The following is a 15,340-nucleotide window of genomic DNA, read 5'->3' as shown; positions in this document are numbered from 1 at the left end:
CTTAGAGCCCCAGCTCATGAAGCTGCAGAAACACAAGAAAATCTCAGTGCTGACGCAGGGATGAGTTTCCTCCAATTCAGCTCACAAAGAATCCTCAAAAATAACACGTCCAAAAGGCTCAGAGCCCAAATGAGCCAAAGAGAATGTGGGGCTGCTCGTGCATTCTTTATAAAGCTCTGCATTTTCAACCCCGTCTCCTAAATTACACAGCTGTTACAGCCAAATGCACTCGTGTGGCAGAAATGCATCTCTTGACAAAGCAATGCTCATTTCCACCTTATTTTTAGACCACAAAAACCCTCTCACCTCACAGCCAACCTGCCTTCCTGCCACAGCCTGATCTTCTCTGCTTCAGCCCCTGCCCTGGCACATGCTCCCTGTGCTGTGGCTCTGGGAGCTGTGTCAGGGGTCTCCTCTCCCGTTTGCACTTCATGTTCATTTGGAAACTGATGTTGAACAAATACATCAGGTTAAATAACTAAATATAATAACTAAATAAATATTAGGTTTGAGCCCTTTGTGCTGGTGATTAAACGTGTGAGGGTGATCCGTGCGTTTTAGAGCTTCTCCCCAGCTTGGGTTAAACAAAGGCCCTGAACACTGAAAAAGCCACGAAACCCAAGTGCAAACACAGCCCTGCCTTTCCTGCCCTATTTGTCAGGCGCCTTCCTCAATTTATCCCTGTCCTTCCTAGGGCTGAGCTGTTTGCCTGAGCAGCTTCCCACTGTTTATCCATCCTTCTGGCTCCTCTGTGCTCACACAGCACCTATCACCACCACATCCAAGAACAGTACAAAATCCAGAAGTTTTTCCTCCATGGCAACGCTATTACAAAAACTGGCAATATTTTTAACTTGCCTGAGAAAGCCTGACCTGTCACAGACCCCAGGTTCTCACAAAGCTCCCTCAGCAATGACCACATCATCATCTTCCTCCTGGAGGTACTGGAAGTGGCACAAGTCCTTGTGCCAACCTCCCTGTTCAGAATCCAAGACCTAAAGACCCGCACTGAAAAAAATCCAAGTGCATTTTGCATTTCTCTCAGTAATTTACTCCCCAAAACTTAGCTCGCATTCTCTAGCCTTTCCCTCAGCAACCATTTACATAAGAATGTTTTTTTTCCTTCCTTAAATAATGACAAAGATTGCCAAGGAGCCGCTAAAGTTCAGAGAGGCTGAGGCTCAGGGAAAACATCACGGGATGCACGGCAAACCACAACAGCTGGGCACGCTGCAGGAGCAGCGTCACTCCCACAGGAACAGGGATTTGGGAACGCATCAGTGCTCACATATCCGCTCTCCCAGGGCAGGGACCCGCGTGGCAGCTGCCTCTGCAGCCTCGGCTGGGCACTCCTCCAGCGGGCAGCGCTGATCATCCATCCGGTTACTCTGGAACTTGCTCAACAGGTCAAAGAAACATTCCTCGTCCGAAGGGGTCCGGTTGATTTTCTGTGGAGAGAGAGGAGAGTCAGAGTCAGAACGTCCCAAGCAAGTCCCTGAGTCCAGCAGCTCCGTTCAGTGCAGCCTCAGGAATAGCTGTGCCCTGTCCTGGTCTGTTCAGGCTCCTGGTTGTGCCCTGGGCGTGCCAAACCCCACAGGCTGGAGCCTCCTTTGTCCCTCTGATCCCAGAGGTTTGGGCACTGCCACAGCCCAAACCCAAGCCCGACTCACGGACAAGCCTCGTGCAGCCACTGTCACTGCAGAGCAGCCAGAGGAACCTGGAGGCGGAATGGGAAAGAGAGGAAAGGAGACAGCATTCACCTGGCACTGCTCCCAGGGGAGCTGCTGGGCTGGAAAGGGCTGGGCTCAGAGCAGGATGAGGGCAACTGCAGCCGTCCTGGCTGAAGTGCTGCCCTGTGCCCAGCCAGGGCTCAGCCAGGGCTCAGCCCAAGCTCAGGGTTTGCTTTTTCCACCAGCTAAATCCAATTTTGCCCCTCACATCCCAACGCTTCCCCTCGCTGCCCCGTCTCCTCAGCACAGCACTTGTAGCAGCCACCCCACTGAAAATGCCACAAAATTACAGTTTTTCAGGACAACAGTTCTTGCACAAGAGCCCCAAATGAGCACCTTGCACTGGACAGGGATATATTTAAGCTGTGCTCGCGTTGGAGGCAGCCTCTCCAAGCTGCTTCCAGCAGGGAGAGGGGCTGTGTGTCCTGATCTGGAGCAGACAGAGCAGCAGGAACAACAGATCCTTCCAAGGACTCCCTTGGAATGGGAGATAAAATTAGCCAGTGATAAGAGTGGCATCTGCCAGGCTTGGGGATATTCCATACACACCGAGCTGGTCCCACCAGTTGCTGGGAAAAAAGCCACAACAGAAAGCAACCAAAACCCCTTAGAACTGGGTCTACCTGTGCTATTTTCTAGAAGAGGTCAGTCTGGGGAGAGGCACTGGGTCCCTCCTGAGGGGCTGCACATTCCACCAGAGAGATGGAGAGGGCACAGCCAGACTTTCCAGCGGAGCAAGGGATTCCTTTGGCTGCTGATGAAGCAAAGTCCTCTCCCAGCTCTGTTGGTGGCCACTCTGGGCAGCCTGGGAGCCCTCCCAATCCCACCAGAGTTCTTCCCATAGCAGGGGCAGGCAAAGCCCTTCATGGGAGCTCTGCATTGGGGAGAAACTTGTGCTGACAGGGTTAAAGCCACAAGTTGGATTGGGTAAATGAAGGAAAACAATTTTCCTGTATGCTAAGCGAAGCAGATGAGATGCACTCAGCTTCTATTTAGGGCAGCGTCAAAATTAGCAGCGGGCCAGAGAGGAACATTGGCAATGTAGGAGCTGATCAGGGAGGGGAAAAACCCCTCTCACCTCCTGCCTGCCACGTGCTGATCCACTAATGGAGCCACAGCTCCAATGGACCCTCTGAACCACCAGCAGCTGCACTTCAGAAATCAAAGCTGGCTTGGGCTTGAACTGAGAGTGAACTACATCTCTCACAGCTCTGCTATGTTGGGTTGTGTGACCCAAATTTCAGGGTAGAGGAGGAAACCGGTTCATTCACACCGAGCCTCCCTCCCGCTGTTCCACGACTGCACGGAGTAAATCAGAGCAGTGCTGGATCCAGGGAGAAGTTCCAGCCTGCAGGAGCAGCCTGGCAGTGCATGGCCAGAGCCCCCAGCTCAGAGCTGCCCCTCCAGAGACACCAGACCCCCCCACGGGGCATCCTACAGAGACCCTGCAGTTTGGGGTGTCAGGATCCCGCTCCCAATGCACCTGGCAGAGAAAAGGATGCTCTGAATCAGTAGGAAGAGCAGTCAGAGCATGGAGGGACAGGGCTGGCTGTGTGCCTGGGTACCTGCCAGTGGCACCTGAGGGCCAGGAGGGTCAGTGCCCATGGGCCATGTCAGTGCTGACAGGGCTGTGCCAGCCCCAGGGCAGCACCTGCGGGCACCAGGCTCCCTCCAGCCAAACCCTGCCCCAGGCCTGAACTTCTCTAATTAAAATACCCAAATATGACAAGGAGTGCTGGGCTCCTTCCCTGCCAGGCTGCTCCCAGCCCCGAGGCAGGAGCTTCGAGGGCAGATGGAGGTGTGATCACACCCTGGGGCTGGCCATCTGCTCCGGGGCTGTGCTGGCCCGGGGCTGGGCACAGCCAGGGTCAGGAGCCTTCCCGGGAGCCAGGGCATCCCCTCATGGGGCTGAGCAACAGCCCTGCCACAGCACAGACACACAGCCACATCCCCGAATGGCTCCTGGGCACCAGCTTCAGTTTCCAGCCCCGAGACCCTTCTCACCTCATGGCCGGTGTCCCTGTCTGGCCTCATCCTCCATCCTCTGCCTCCAGCACTGCAACTGCCCAAATTCTGCCAACTGTCACCTTCCTGTGGCAGCCAGACGCTGTCACAAGGAGTAAAACCAACCCCATCTGCCCGGGGCAGAGGGACCCGGGGGCTGCTGGCACTCTAGAGATCACCCCGGGGCAGATTTGGCTGCACACACACTCGCCCTTGGCAGGGGCACAGAGACACTCCCACCTCTGCCCACACAGGGACAAGGACAAGTGTGGATCCTCTGCTCCTGCTCCCTGACCTTGGGCACGACAAGGATGGCACCACGCCAAGCAGGTGAAGGTCCCATTTACGAGGGTCAGAGCTTTGTTCACATTTTCTGAGAGGGACAGGGAGCAGGACTCCCTCTCCTCACACTGGAAGGCATCCAGGCTTTTGCACACATTGCCTTGCTGGTAGAGGAACAGGCTGTTTAACCCGCCTGGGTGGATTCAGGATGTGTAAAACCACAGCCGAGGTGTTGGAAAGGCAGCAAAAAGCAGCTGCAGGGAGTGACAGCTGCCTGCTCTCCCCTCTCCCTGCAGGCTGGGACCACCAGCTCCTCAGGAGCCCCAAGCCAGGTCATTACACCTCGTGGAAAAGCACAAATCCACCTATTTTCCTCTCTGATAAACTCTCACACCAAATAAAACCTGTCACAATTTTGGGCTGAGAAGGTCCTGGGCTGCCCAGCTCCGCCCCAGAGGCGCAGGACACGGAGCAGCATCTCCCGTGGAAATCCCTCAGTCTGACCATTCCAGATGTGCAGCTGAGGCAAAACAAAGTCAAAACTGACTCCTGTGCCTCACCCCCCCGGCCATTTTTACACAGATTCAGGAAAGCCATTAAACAAAGGCAGAAAGCCTCATTGCAAGAACCAAACCACTTCCCAGCTCCCAACACCTGAAGCCACAGCCCACAAATGTCCTGCAGGGCTTTCACCTCGGACCCACTGCCCACCCGGGACTCTGCAGAGAACCTTTCTCAAACACCTTCCCACTGCCAAGCTCCATCCTGCCATCAGCACCCTGTCCTTATCTCTCTGTGGCACCTGAGCAACCCAGACCCCCAGTCAGCCCCAGCTGTGCCCCCCACTGCACCAACATCTGCTGCCAGAGGTGCCCTCAGCCCAACGCTCTGGTGGTGGCTTCTCCCACAGCTTCCTGCTGCCCCCACAGCAGCTCGGGGTGCAGCTCTTCCCACAGCACTGCTGAGCCCCACCAAACCTGTCAGATCTGCTCTGGGACAGCACCCCAGAGGCCCCCAAGCACCACAGCAGGTATTTCTGTGCTGGCCAAGTCATGGCACATCCCTCAGCGATTCCACGGTCACCCAAACATGAGTGGAATGTCCCTTTCGAAGGGAGCTGTGCCCACCAAACCAAACCAAACACACCCAAGAGCCACCCCAAGGGCCAAACCTTGTCCCTCTGTCAGACCAGCTTCTCTCACAGCTGGTATCCCCAGGGCAGTGAGCTGCCTTTGGTTCCTCTCCTCCAGGCTCAGCTTCTTGCAGAGCTGACCCAATACAGGATGGAGCTGTCAGGCTCAAGGGCTGCTCACTCCAGCTTTGTCCAGCCCTGCCAGGGGACAGCCAGTCGGGACCCAGGGGTGGATGGACCTTGGTGGGATCCAGCTCAGGAGCTGCTGCCTGGAGGTGTGTGGTGAGTGCCCAGGTCAGGGATAAGCGAGGACAGCAGCAGGTTCAGGGGTAGCACAGCAATTCTCACTGTCACCCCCTCAGAGTGCGCTGCCCCGGCATTTCCATGTGCCCACCACAATTCCACCTGATTTCAGGAAGGACACAACCTGGAGATGAAGTGACCTGACTACAACCCACAGTAACAGAGCTGGGACAGGACCCAGCAATCATTCCCCAGGACCAAGCTCTCCCCTGTGGACAGTCCTTGGAAATCCGTGCCCTTGCCCAAGCAGGCGCTTACCTGCCCCAAGCCTGGCACTTATCCATCCCCACACATCTGTGCCCACCTGCCCTGCCCCATCTGCCTCTCCCCCATGAACCAGACACTGCTCCTTACCTCTGCTCTTTCCAAGGCAGCCAACCTCAAAATCTCCAGGCAGGAGCAGGGCTGGTGCTGCTGGTGACCACCAGTGCCAGGAGCACCTTATCCAGGGCTGTCTGTCAGTCCCCTGCACGCAGCTTTTCTTAATCCTGCACCACCCCACACCTCATCCCGGAGAACTCACCCTGGGGGCTGCACCTCTGGCACAGCCACAACCTCAAACCCCAAAAACATCAGGCACTGAACTTCCCAGGCTCACCTGGAGAAAGGCACCGAGGGGGAGGCTTGCAGAGAGGCAAGCGGGGGCTGGAGGAGAGGAGTGGAAGGAAATCCCTGGCTGAAATCCACAGCCTGTTTCACCAGGGGGTGAAATGCCTGGAGAATCGTCCCCGTGCTCCGGAGTGGGGCTGTCCCTGTCCCCAGCCACCAGCTCCTGGGCTGGACTCTGCACTCCTGGTCAGCTTCAGAGGCAGCAGAGCTGTAAAACCCGCCCGGTCTTTGCTCAGGACATCGCTTCCCTTTCTGTGCCAATCCTGGGCAGCCCTGCCACGCTCCCCCCGCCAGGCTGGGCTGGTGACAGACACCCCATGTCCCCCCCCGAGCACGGCGGGGCTCAGGGACCCACCGCCCCCCCCTCTGCTGCGAGACAGCACACCCGGAGCAGCCTGAGCACCGCTGCAACAACATCAATAACAAAAAGTTCACACCGGAGCTACCTGAAAACTTTAAACCCCCGAGCACACACACACGGCACATCCCGGCCTGAGCGAATCCTCTGTGTCTCCGTATCCATCTCCTCCCGACGCAGCCTCTCATTGCAGAGAAAGAAGGAAACACAAACCGACCCCGAGTTTCCCTCACTGACCTCAGCTCTCGCCGGGGCTCCGGCTCTCACATGAGCGCTGCCGGCAATGGATGCTCCAGCTGCCCGAGGCTCTCCCAGCCCCGCCGAGCTCGATTTATTCGTGCCGAGCGATGTGAATGAAGAACGTCTCCGGCTCCGGTGACCCGCTGGGTGCGAGCCGAGGTTTAAAGCGACAGCCCCGCTGCCACCTCCTCCTCCTCCTCCCGGAGCCGCTGCGAGCCCTGGCACGATGTGGGGAGGGCTCGGGAGAACGCTCCTCTCTCCCCTCACCTCGCTGCCACGATCCTCCCGTTATTAGATGATGCTCTTAAACACACAGTGCAGCTACGTGAATATTTAGCTTTCCTTCCACCTCCTCACCTCCCACCCGCCACACTCACTTTACCTTAAAAATAGATCGGGATCGATTCTCCCAAACTACATCTGCAAACACGCTCGGCTCCGCAGCAAACGCTCTGTGCACACACAGACACACTCTGATCATTTGGATTTAGAGCACCGAAATACTGAAGGACCATTTTTAGCTCCTGATAGTCCTCCTGCTCCTCGTATTATTAGATATGTGTGGTTTTTTTGTCTTACTGCAAGAGCCGAGGCTGCTCAGCCATAAGCATCTCTTGATTTAAATGTAACACTGCTCGACAGAGGGAAATTTCTAATTGCAACAGGGTTTTAAAGAGGGAAAGATGGAAATGCCACGCAGCAGCCAAAGAGCTGCTCCTACTTCACGTTTGTGAAATGGGAATTACTGACAGTGAAATGGGGCACTGGGAAGAAAAGCACTTTTCCAAAGGGGCAAAATGGGAACAGAGTCCCACTGGCACTCTCGGCTCTCTGTCCACATTTGCCCTTCATTCCCATTTTTCACTGCAAAAGTAGGAAATCTCTTTAACCCGAACAAAAAAACCGCAGCTTTGGGGAACCGCCTGTGCTAGTCCACACCAGCAAATTCATTTCCAGGAGTCAAAGAGAGAATTTCCAGAGAAAGATGGGAACTGAGTGGCACCTGAGACCAGGACTCCTGGCTCAGTACCTGGCCCTGACTGAAGGGCTGAGGGAGGGCAGGGCACAGGCACAGCCCCTGTGCAGCTGGTGCTGCAGCCCTGTCCCCACGGGGGCTGAGATCATGGCTAGAGAGGGGCAACAGGAAAATGAACCAGGACAGGCACTCCGCCCCTGATCTGAAGAGCTGAGCCACCTTTGGAGAGCTCTGAAAGGGGGAATCTGCAGCTGGTATAGGGGAAAATGCAGAAAATCTGTATAACAGAGGGGCAGAGCCCACACACAGGAGGTCGGTGCTTGGAACAACATGAGGAAATGACATTTTCCCTCCGAGTTTAGGATGCAGCAAAGAAGAATGAGTGAGACATCTGTGATCTGCAGAGACACCACCTACAACGTCAGGTTGGAGCTCAGGGAGCTGAGCGTGCCCTGGGCACACGTGTGCCCTGCACTGTGCTGTGCCCAGCCCCTGGCACAGCCCATCCACACCCTGCCCAGGCCCAGGACGTGCACACGCTTCCCTTGGAGCATGAAATTATCACCCTCACTTGGACAGTTTTCAAAGATTTCTCTCCCTTTAAACAACTCGCCCACTCATCCCTATAAACGCCGGTGCTAAAAGCTGGTTCTGTTGTTAAGATTTCAAATAACTCGGGTTTTATTGTTCCAAACAAAATCAAAATAACTCACCCACGCTCCCTCCTTCTGAAATACAGTGAGTGCTGACCTGTTGGGACCGTGCCCTGCTGCCACACAGGGCTCCAGCACAGGCCTGTGGCTCAGCAGCAGGGGACAATATCATTTCTGATTGCATTTGGAGGGAGCCTGGGGGTGTCTGGCTGAAGTGTTACTGACACCACTGCTGCTTGCAGGGCTGATCTGACTGTCTGGCAGTCACTGTGACCAGATTGGGCCACTGTGTGCCACAATCACATTAATATGGGATTTACACTTTTCCTTCAGCTACGCAACAAACTGTCCTGAAAGCACAGCTCAGTCCAGCCCTCACTGCTGAGACCAGTGGGAATTACTCCTGGGTTCTCTTCTGAGCATTCAAACAGCCCTCTGCAGTTAATGCAGCAACTTTTCCATCTGGATTTTGACAGCATTTACCATGTCAAGTGAATTTTACCATGCCTGGTTTCTCTGGCACTATTTAACAGAAACACACCAGGATTTAGCACCTGGAGCTTGTTTTGAAACCAAGGACACAAGGCAGAAGCATTCTCACTCCAGTCAGTCCCTGGAGAAGGTGAGTGGCTACAGAGATCAGTCTGGCCCATCAAAAACCTGGGGGATCCCTTAAACACCAAAACTGGGAGTGAACCTGAACTACTGCTTGGAACAACTCAGGCTGGAGGTGGATGACAACAAACAGTAAGGTTTTTTTGGGGGTGTAGCTCTCACCAGGGCTGTGGTACCTGGCTGTGCACACCAACACACACCCAAGCAGCAAAACACAGGGTTTTGGCTACAACTCATGGCAGTGATTGACTCTGCACTGGGAGAGGGGTGGAACCAGGACCTGGCTCAGCCCTGGAGTCTCAGCTGAGCAGCACTAATTTGCTAAACTGAAATAACTCAGCTGCTTGAAAGGGTATAACCCATATTCCTGATTAATTAGCACAAGGTTAATATATAGAGCACTTTCTCTATCCACCTCCCCACTCCAAGCCCCACGGAGCAGGGCAGGTGAGCTCCTCTTTGGTGATGGAGACAATCCAGTGCTCCAGCTGCACAGACGCCCTGCTCTCCCCATCCTTGCACACCCTGCACCTCACATTGGAACCTCCTGACAGTTTGCTTTGAAAACGCTTTGCAAAAAAAGCCTGCTCGTCTCTGGATTGCCAAAATTGTGCTGCTTCCTTGAATCAGACTTTTATTTAGACACCTACTTGCTCTGAGCACAGCGAGGTTTTTAAGAAGGAGCTGAGCAGCTGCAGCACCTTGCTCAGGGGTGGTGGGGATGGGGGAAGTTGGTCGTGGAGCTGTGCACACCCATCCACATCAGCACCCATAACACATCCAGCCTGCACATAAACACCCCTCGCTCAGAAACGCCCAGATCTTAATTATTATTTACTCACACCTCAGTAATGCCTGAAGGCCGCGTTCGAGATCAAGGCTTTGTTGTGCAAGGCACCCCACAAAACACGAAATCCTGGCCCTGCTGGGGCAGGGAGGGCTCCTGGGGCTGGTACCTGTGGGTTTGCCACTGCAGCCACGGTCTGCCTGACCTGCTCAGGAGAGTTGAAACAGGCAAGACAAAAATCACATGCAAAGGGCAGGAGCAGCTTCTCCTATCAGCCAAAAGCATCTCCTGCTCTGGGTACTGCAAAGGGCAGGATGAAACTACACCCTGCTTGGGGTTTGCTCCACATGACAGTGCTCAGGGAGCACTGGGATTCAAGTGGCTTTAGACACAGGCAAAAAAAAAATCCTCCTGGGACTTTGCTGCAGGTGCCAGGGGAGTGGCAGCTCCTGCAGCCAGGCACAGGCAGTGCTGGCTCTGCTGCCTCTCCAGACAGGGCTGCATCGACTGCTCTGCAATGAGCACTGCAGGGAGCTGGAGCCTCCCCCGGGGCACAAACAGCACGATCCGGGATGGAAAAGTCGGATCCATGGGATGGTTTGGGGCCCTGCTCTAATTGCACATCTCCCCTGGGACCTCTCCAGCCATCCCTGCACTCGGAGCTCTTCACTGGGCTCTGCCCTGCCAGGGCTCCTGGGGCCACACAGGCAAGGGGAACCAGCCGGGGGCTCTGAAGAAACATTATTTGCACTTTTTTAGATTAATTGGTGTTAACTGCCTAGGGAGGCTTAAAAATAGCACTGCTAATGGGAAATGTGGATGCTGAAGGTGAGGTGTGAGCAGAGGCCACGTTAACCTGAGTCAGGCAGTGCCAAAACCAGGGACACTTTCTGTCCAGCTGGGAATTGCTGCCTGCACCTCGAATTCTGCCCCTCCTCAGCTGCCTTCACACTCATCTGGGAACAGGGGGAACCTTCCTGCTGCCAGGGCAGGTTTTATCAGGAGAGCTCCAAGAAACAGCCCTTAAACTTTCCTGGGATTTATGGATTCCCATCCTTCTCCTGCAGCCATGGAGGACCCTCAGCCAGCTCCAGTTTCCTGCACCCAAAGCCACCCTAAATCCAGAGAGGATTGCATGGATGGGACAGTGTCTACCCAAAAGCAGTGACTTCAGAACACCCTGTCCCCTGAGGAGGTCACTGCCTGTCACTGTCCCCTGGAACAAACTGCAGGGATGGAGCTGCCTGGTGCCAGTGAAGGCAGCAGGGTGGGCTCTGGGCAGGATGTCCCAGTGGCTGCTCTCTGGGGGTGATTTGGGCTCCCCAAAGCTGGGTTATAACAGCCAAAACCCAAACCTGCCCCAAGGCTGTGCTGTGTTTGTGTCCTCTGGGGGAGCCTCCAGCCCTGCCCAGCAGCTGAAACAGCCACAACCCAAGATAAGGCTCAGAGCTGGGCTGGCCACACAGCTCTGGCCTTCACTGAAACCCAGAAAACATTACATTAGCATGCATTTCCTGGTTTTAAATATAATTTACATGAAAAGAAACACAAATTATTGGTACTGAAAGGATCCTCTAGGTAGCCCCAGCAAGCACAGCCAGATCATGATCCCTTCCCAGCACAGGGACCTGCTGATCCATCCATGCCAGAAAACATGGATTTCTGGGAGCTGGGGATAGTTGTGCAAGAAAATCAAACACAGCCCCAAGCCACCAGAGGCCCCCTTGTCATCTGATGTCACCCCAGCTCCTGGGATTTAAGCCCAGTTAGACTGATTTACATCCTAAAAGAACCTGGGCTATGATATTTTTTTAAGCTCTTCTGCCATGTGAAATTTAATAAATTCCAGAGGCCAGAACCGTGAAGGTACAAAGTGCCCCAGGCATGGCAGAGACCCGAGAAAGGAATGAGAAGTTCCAGATTTTGAGAGAAATCAAACATTTGGAGGTTTATCACTCTGGGTTTGGCTTCAAGTCATCCCTTTTTTCCCCAGTGCTGTTCTCTTTAAAGTGACAGTTTCTAGGAAATGGTGAGTGTAACATCTCTTTTACTGTCTCATCCCACTTGATGGCTGACAGCTTGCCGGGAGAAAAGGTTGTGCAAGGAGGAAAGCAGACCTCAATTATGGCTTCAAAGTGCCAATAACTGCAAACTCAGTTACAATGAGTCAAGGGGAGAAGAATGGATTTGGGGAGCTTGGTTTGTCACCCCCAGCCTGGGTTATTCACCTTCAGACCTCCACCACGAGTCTGCTGGGTCACCTTGGACAAACAGTTCAGTTTTTCCTCCTTCCTAGAGCAGATTTCTCTGGTAAAAGGCTTTTTTCTTACAGTTTCCCAGCTCCAGGGCTGGCCTCCACATGCAGCCAGTTAAGGATGGAATTAAAGTCCCTGATTTCAGGGAGCAGAGAAATATCCAGACCCTGGGTGTCCTTGGTGTCACCCCTGCAGGTGCCAGGGCTTGGTCACCCTCCTGCACATGGCACAGCCCCGGGTTCCTTCCCCCGTGTGTGGCTGATGCACAGGCACAGGCTTGTACAAATCCTGTCTCCCATCTCCCCTGCACACAGCTCGGCTTTGATCCACAGCCTGACCTCAGCTGGGAGGAGAGAAAACCAGGGAAAACACAGCAAGAGGGTGGGCAAGCAACAGAAATATCCCAAAGACAGGGAGACCAGGGACACTGATCCCTGCAGCCCATCCAGACACTGCCCTGCCAACACCTGCCCTGTCCCGGGCAGCACATGGAATTTTCCTGCCTTCTCAGGGAGGGTCATTCCCAAATTCAATCCCTTGGATCTGCCCCTCAGGAAGGGTCATTCCCAAGTTCAGTTCCCCAGGCACGACACTCACCTGCAGCAGAGCCAGCTCTGCCCTGCCTCCCTCTCACTCACACAGGCTCATTGGATAATTACAGAGAAAACCAAGGCAAATCCCAATTTTAATGCCATTATAAAACAGAGAGGGGGAATTCATTACCTGGCAGCTGTTAATATTCAAGGAAGAAACTGATAATTTGCCTCTGAGGCAACGAATGCAGCAGAGGCAGCACAAGCCAGAAAACGCTGCTGCCTCCCCCCACCTCTGTGCTGCCACTTTTTGCAGAGGTTTTCTATCCCCACGTTTATTTCCCTGCCTCCCATGACCAAAGTCTCACTGAAGAATTACTGTCAGGGCTCTGCAGAACTCCTGAGAGCCTTGGCTCTGGCTCTGCTGCATCTCCAGATTTGGGAGAGCAGCTCTTGCACCTCTCCTGGCTTGTGCAGCATCTGTGCAAGGAGCCCACCTGAGTCAGAGAAAAGGACATAAAAAGGACCCTACAGCTTATCAAAGAGACTCAGAGAGAAAGACAGGTCAGACAATTTAAGATGACTGGGGAGACATCCCTGACTGCTTCTCCTGACAGCCCAAATCCCTGGAAGAGCCTCCCCATACCTGTCAGGCTTCAGCTCTCCAGGTTTTCCTGCACATCCAGCCTCCAGCCAGGAACCAGCACAGCCTCCCTGCCCCGAGCACTTTGGAAGGTCCCAGCAGCTGAACAGGAAGATAAAGCACTCCAAGAACAAGCCACAGCTCCGTGTTTACCTGCTCACTTCCAAGAGGACTGACACCACCACAGCAGCCTCCAGGTGTCATAGGAACAGTCTTAAATTTAGCAGCAGCTGCCTTTCCTCTCTCCCTGGCTCTGGCTTCTCCCTTCCTCTCCACTCCCTGGCTCTCAGAGCACGTTTACACCAGAAAGTCTGACCAGCACTAATGGTATAATTATACCCCTGCAGCTGAGCAAACGTGGAGGCTGTGGGATGAAGGAGGGTGTGATGTGCACTGCCCCTGTGTTGTGGGATTCACACATCAGGGAGATGAAGCAGGGACCAACCTGATGTTAAAACAGAGGGAAGGTGCACAGGCACCTCAGAGCAGCAAAGGCTGCCTGGTGTAAACCCCACGCTCCAGAGGGAATTGGGGAAGTATCAACCTCCCCCCAAAAAAGACAAGGCAAGCAGGGAAATGGGGCCAGAAGCCCCCAAGGCTGACACATCCCTGCACCCCAGCATCCATCCAGCCCATTCTGCACTTCCCAGAGAAGTCAAAGGGATGGATGGGGACACTCGACAGCCAAAAGCTGCCTGGACAACCCCTGATTCAGCAGGGACAGATCTGCTCCCTGCCACCACCCCCAGGGCTGACCCTCAGAGGGTCAACCACGAGCATCCTGCAACCCAACAATCCCCCAATAAATCCTGAGATAGAAAACCATCAAAAACTCTGGCAACCTGCCTCTGGCACGGGGATGTATGACCTACAAAAAAATTCCTTTCTTTTATGGTTGCTTCTCACTGTAATCATAAAAAAGGCCTTATAAAAACATTCGTCCCAGGGAATGTTTGGCGAGTGCCTGAAAATTGTTCAGTGTACATCAGCAACCCATCCCTGCAAGTTGTCACTGCAATCCAACACAGCTCCTCTTCCCCTTGACTATAAATGGGCTGGGCTGAGGACAGGGTGAGGGTCTGCAGAGTGAGGAATCACACCTTGGGAGAGTGCAGAGGATCAGCACCATTCCCAGAGCACACATCCAGACAGGGCTGGGTTTCATCCTTACCTCTCTCTCCATGGGTTTTGCTCCAGCTGTTGGACCATGACACAGTGAAGTGTTTTAGCCTTTGAACTCTGGCTCATGCTCGGCTCCATTGACCTCAAAGACCTCTGACTTTAAACCAGAATTGGGGCAGGTCCCCAGGAAGTCTTTTCCAGAATACACAGCCCCTTCCTTCCATGGGCCCTCTCCTTTTTGCACAGAGGAGGCTGAGGGACACAATCTCTGATATTTCTGAAATGTTAGAAAAATCCCATCCTTCCAGGAACCTTCTAATAACCCCCTAAAACACATCTGCAACCAAGTCAAAGCCAAGCTGGAGCATTCTGACCTTCACCACAGTGGAGAGAGGGGTTAAATTTACGAGCAAGCCTTTGATGTTCTGCAAGTTTCATGTAGTCCAAAACCTCTGCTTTGATGTTCTTTTTAAAAGAGAGGAAACTCAGAAGGTGTGCACTGCACAAGCTCCAGGGAGGGATTTGGAGGGACCTGGAACTGGCTGCCCACAGCTGCAGGCACAGGGACAGAGCTTTAATGCAGCCACTTTTGCTCAGGGCTCTGCTGCAAGAGAGCAAAAACGTGACCAAAAGCACCTCACCTTCATCAGATTCTCCCAGAGCAAATCCTCTTTTGCTGTGAAGAGCCAGGCACTCACAGCAAAGTGACACACAGATACTCCCCACGGGAGCTGCACACCTGGGCTCACAGGTGAACCCCAGACCTGCTCCTTCTCCTTCTAGCGACCACCAGCCACGGCTGGGAAATTGCTCCACTTCAGGGGGCCCTGGGAAGGGTAAGGAAACCTCTCTCTGCCCCAGCAGGGTCAGGACCCTCCTGCATGAGCATCACACTCAACACCAACCTCTTGCACGGCGAGGTGTGAGGCACAGGGGGGACCTGCCACGCTCTCCTACCTTCCGCAGCACCTGGGCCATGGCTTCTCCCATCCATGCCAGCATCCCCACGGCTTTTCCCGCAGGCTGAGCCCTCCTCTCAGGGCCTGACAGAGCTGCCAGAAGGGACAGGCTCCTCTCCATCCCCTGCTCACTTGGCTT

General features: G+C 54.2%; 1 protein-coding gene across 2 annotated transcripts in view; it reads right to left on the bottom strand.

Annotated features, from left to right (window-relative positions):
- Nucleotides 1–15,340, bottom strand: part of GPSM1 (G protein signaling modulator 1) — a 63,375-nt gene that overhangs the window by 3,183 nt on the left and 44,852 nt on the right. For both annotated transcript variants that reach the window (XM_014880084.2, XM_088177372.1), the window contains exon 12: nucleotides 1,289–1,448. In XM_014880084.2, the coding sequence (XP_014735570.2) occupies nucleotides 1,289–1,448 (160 nt within the window). The remainder of the gene's footprint in view (nucleotides 1–1,288; nucleotides 1,449–15,340) is intronic.

Source organism: Sturnus vulgaris, chromosome 22 (genome assembly GCF_052056855.1).
Source record: "Sturnus vulgaris isolate bStuVul1 chromosome 22, bStuVul1.hap1, whole genome shotgun sequence".
NCBI classification, from domain to species: Eukaryota; Metazoa; Chordata; class Aves; order Passeriformes; family Sturnidae; genus Sturnus; species Sturnus vulgaris.
Note: the sequence above shows the minus strand (reverse complement) of the source record. Positions and strands in the feature narration are given on the sequence as shown.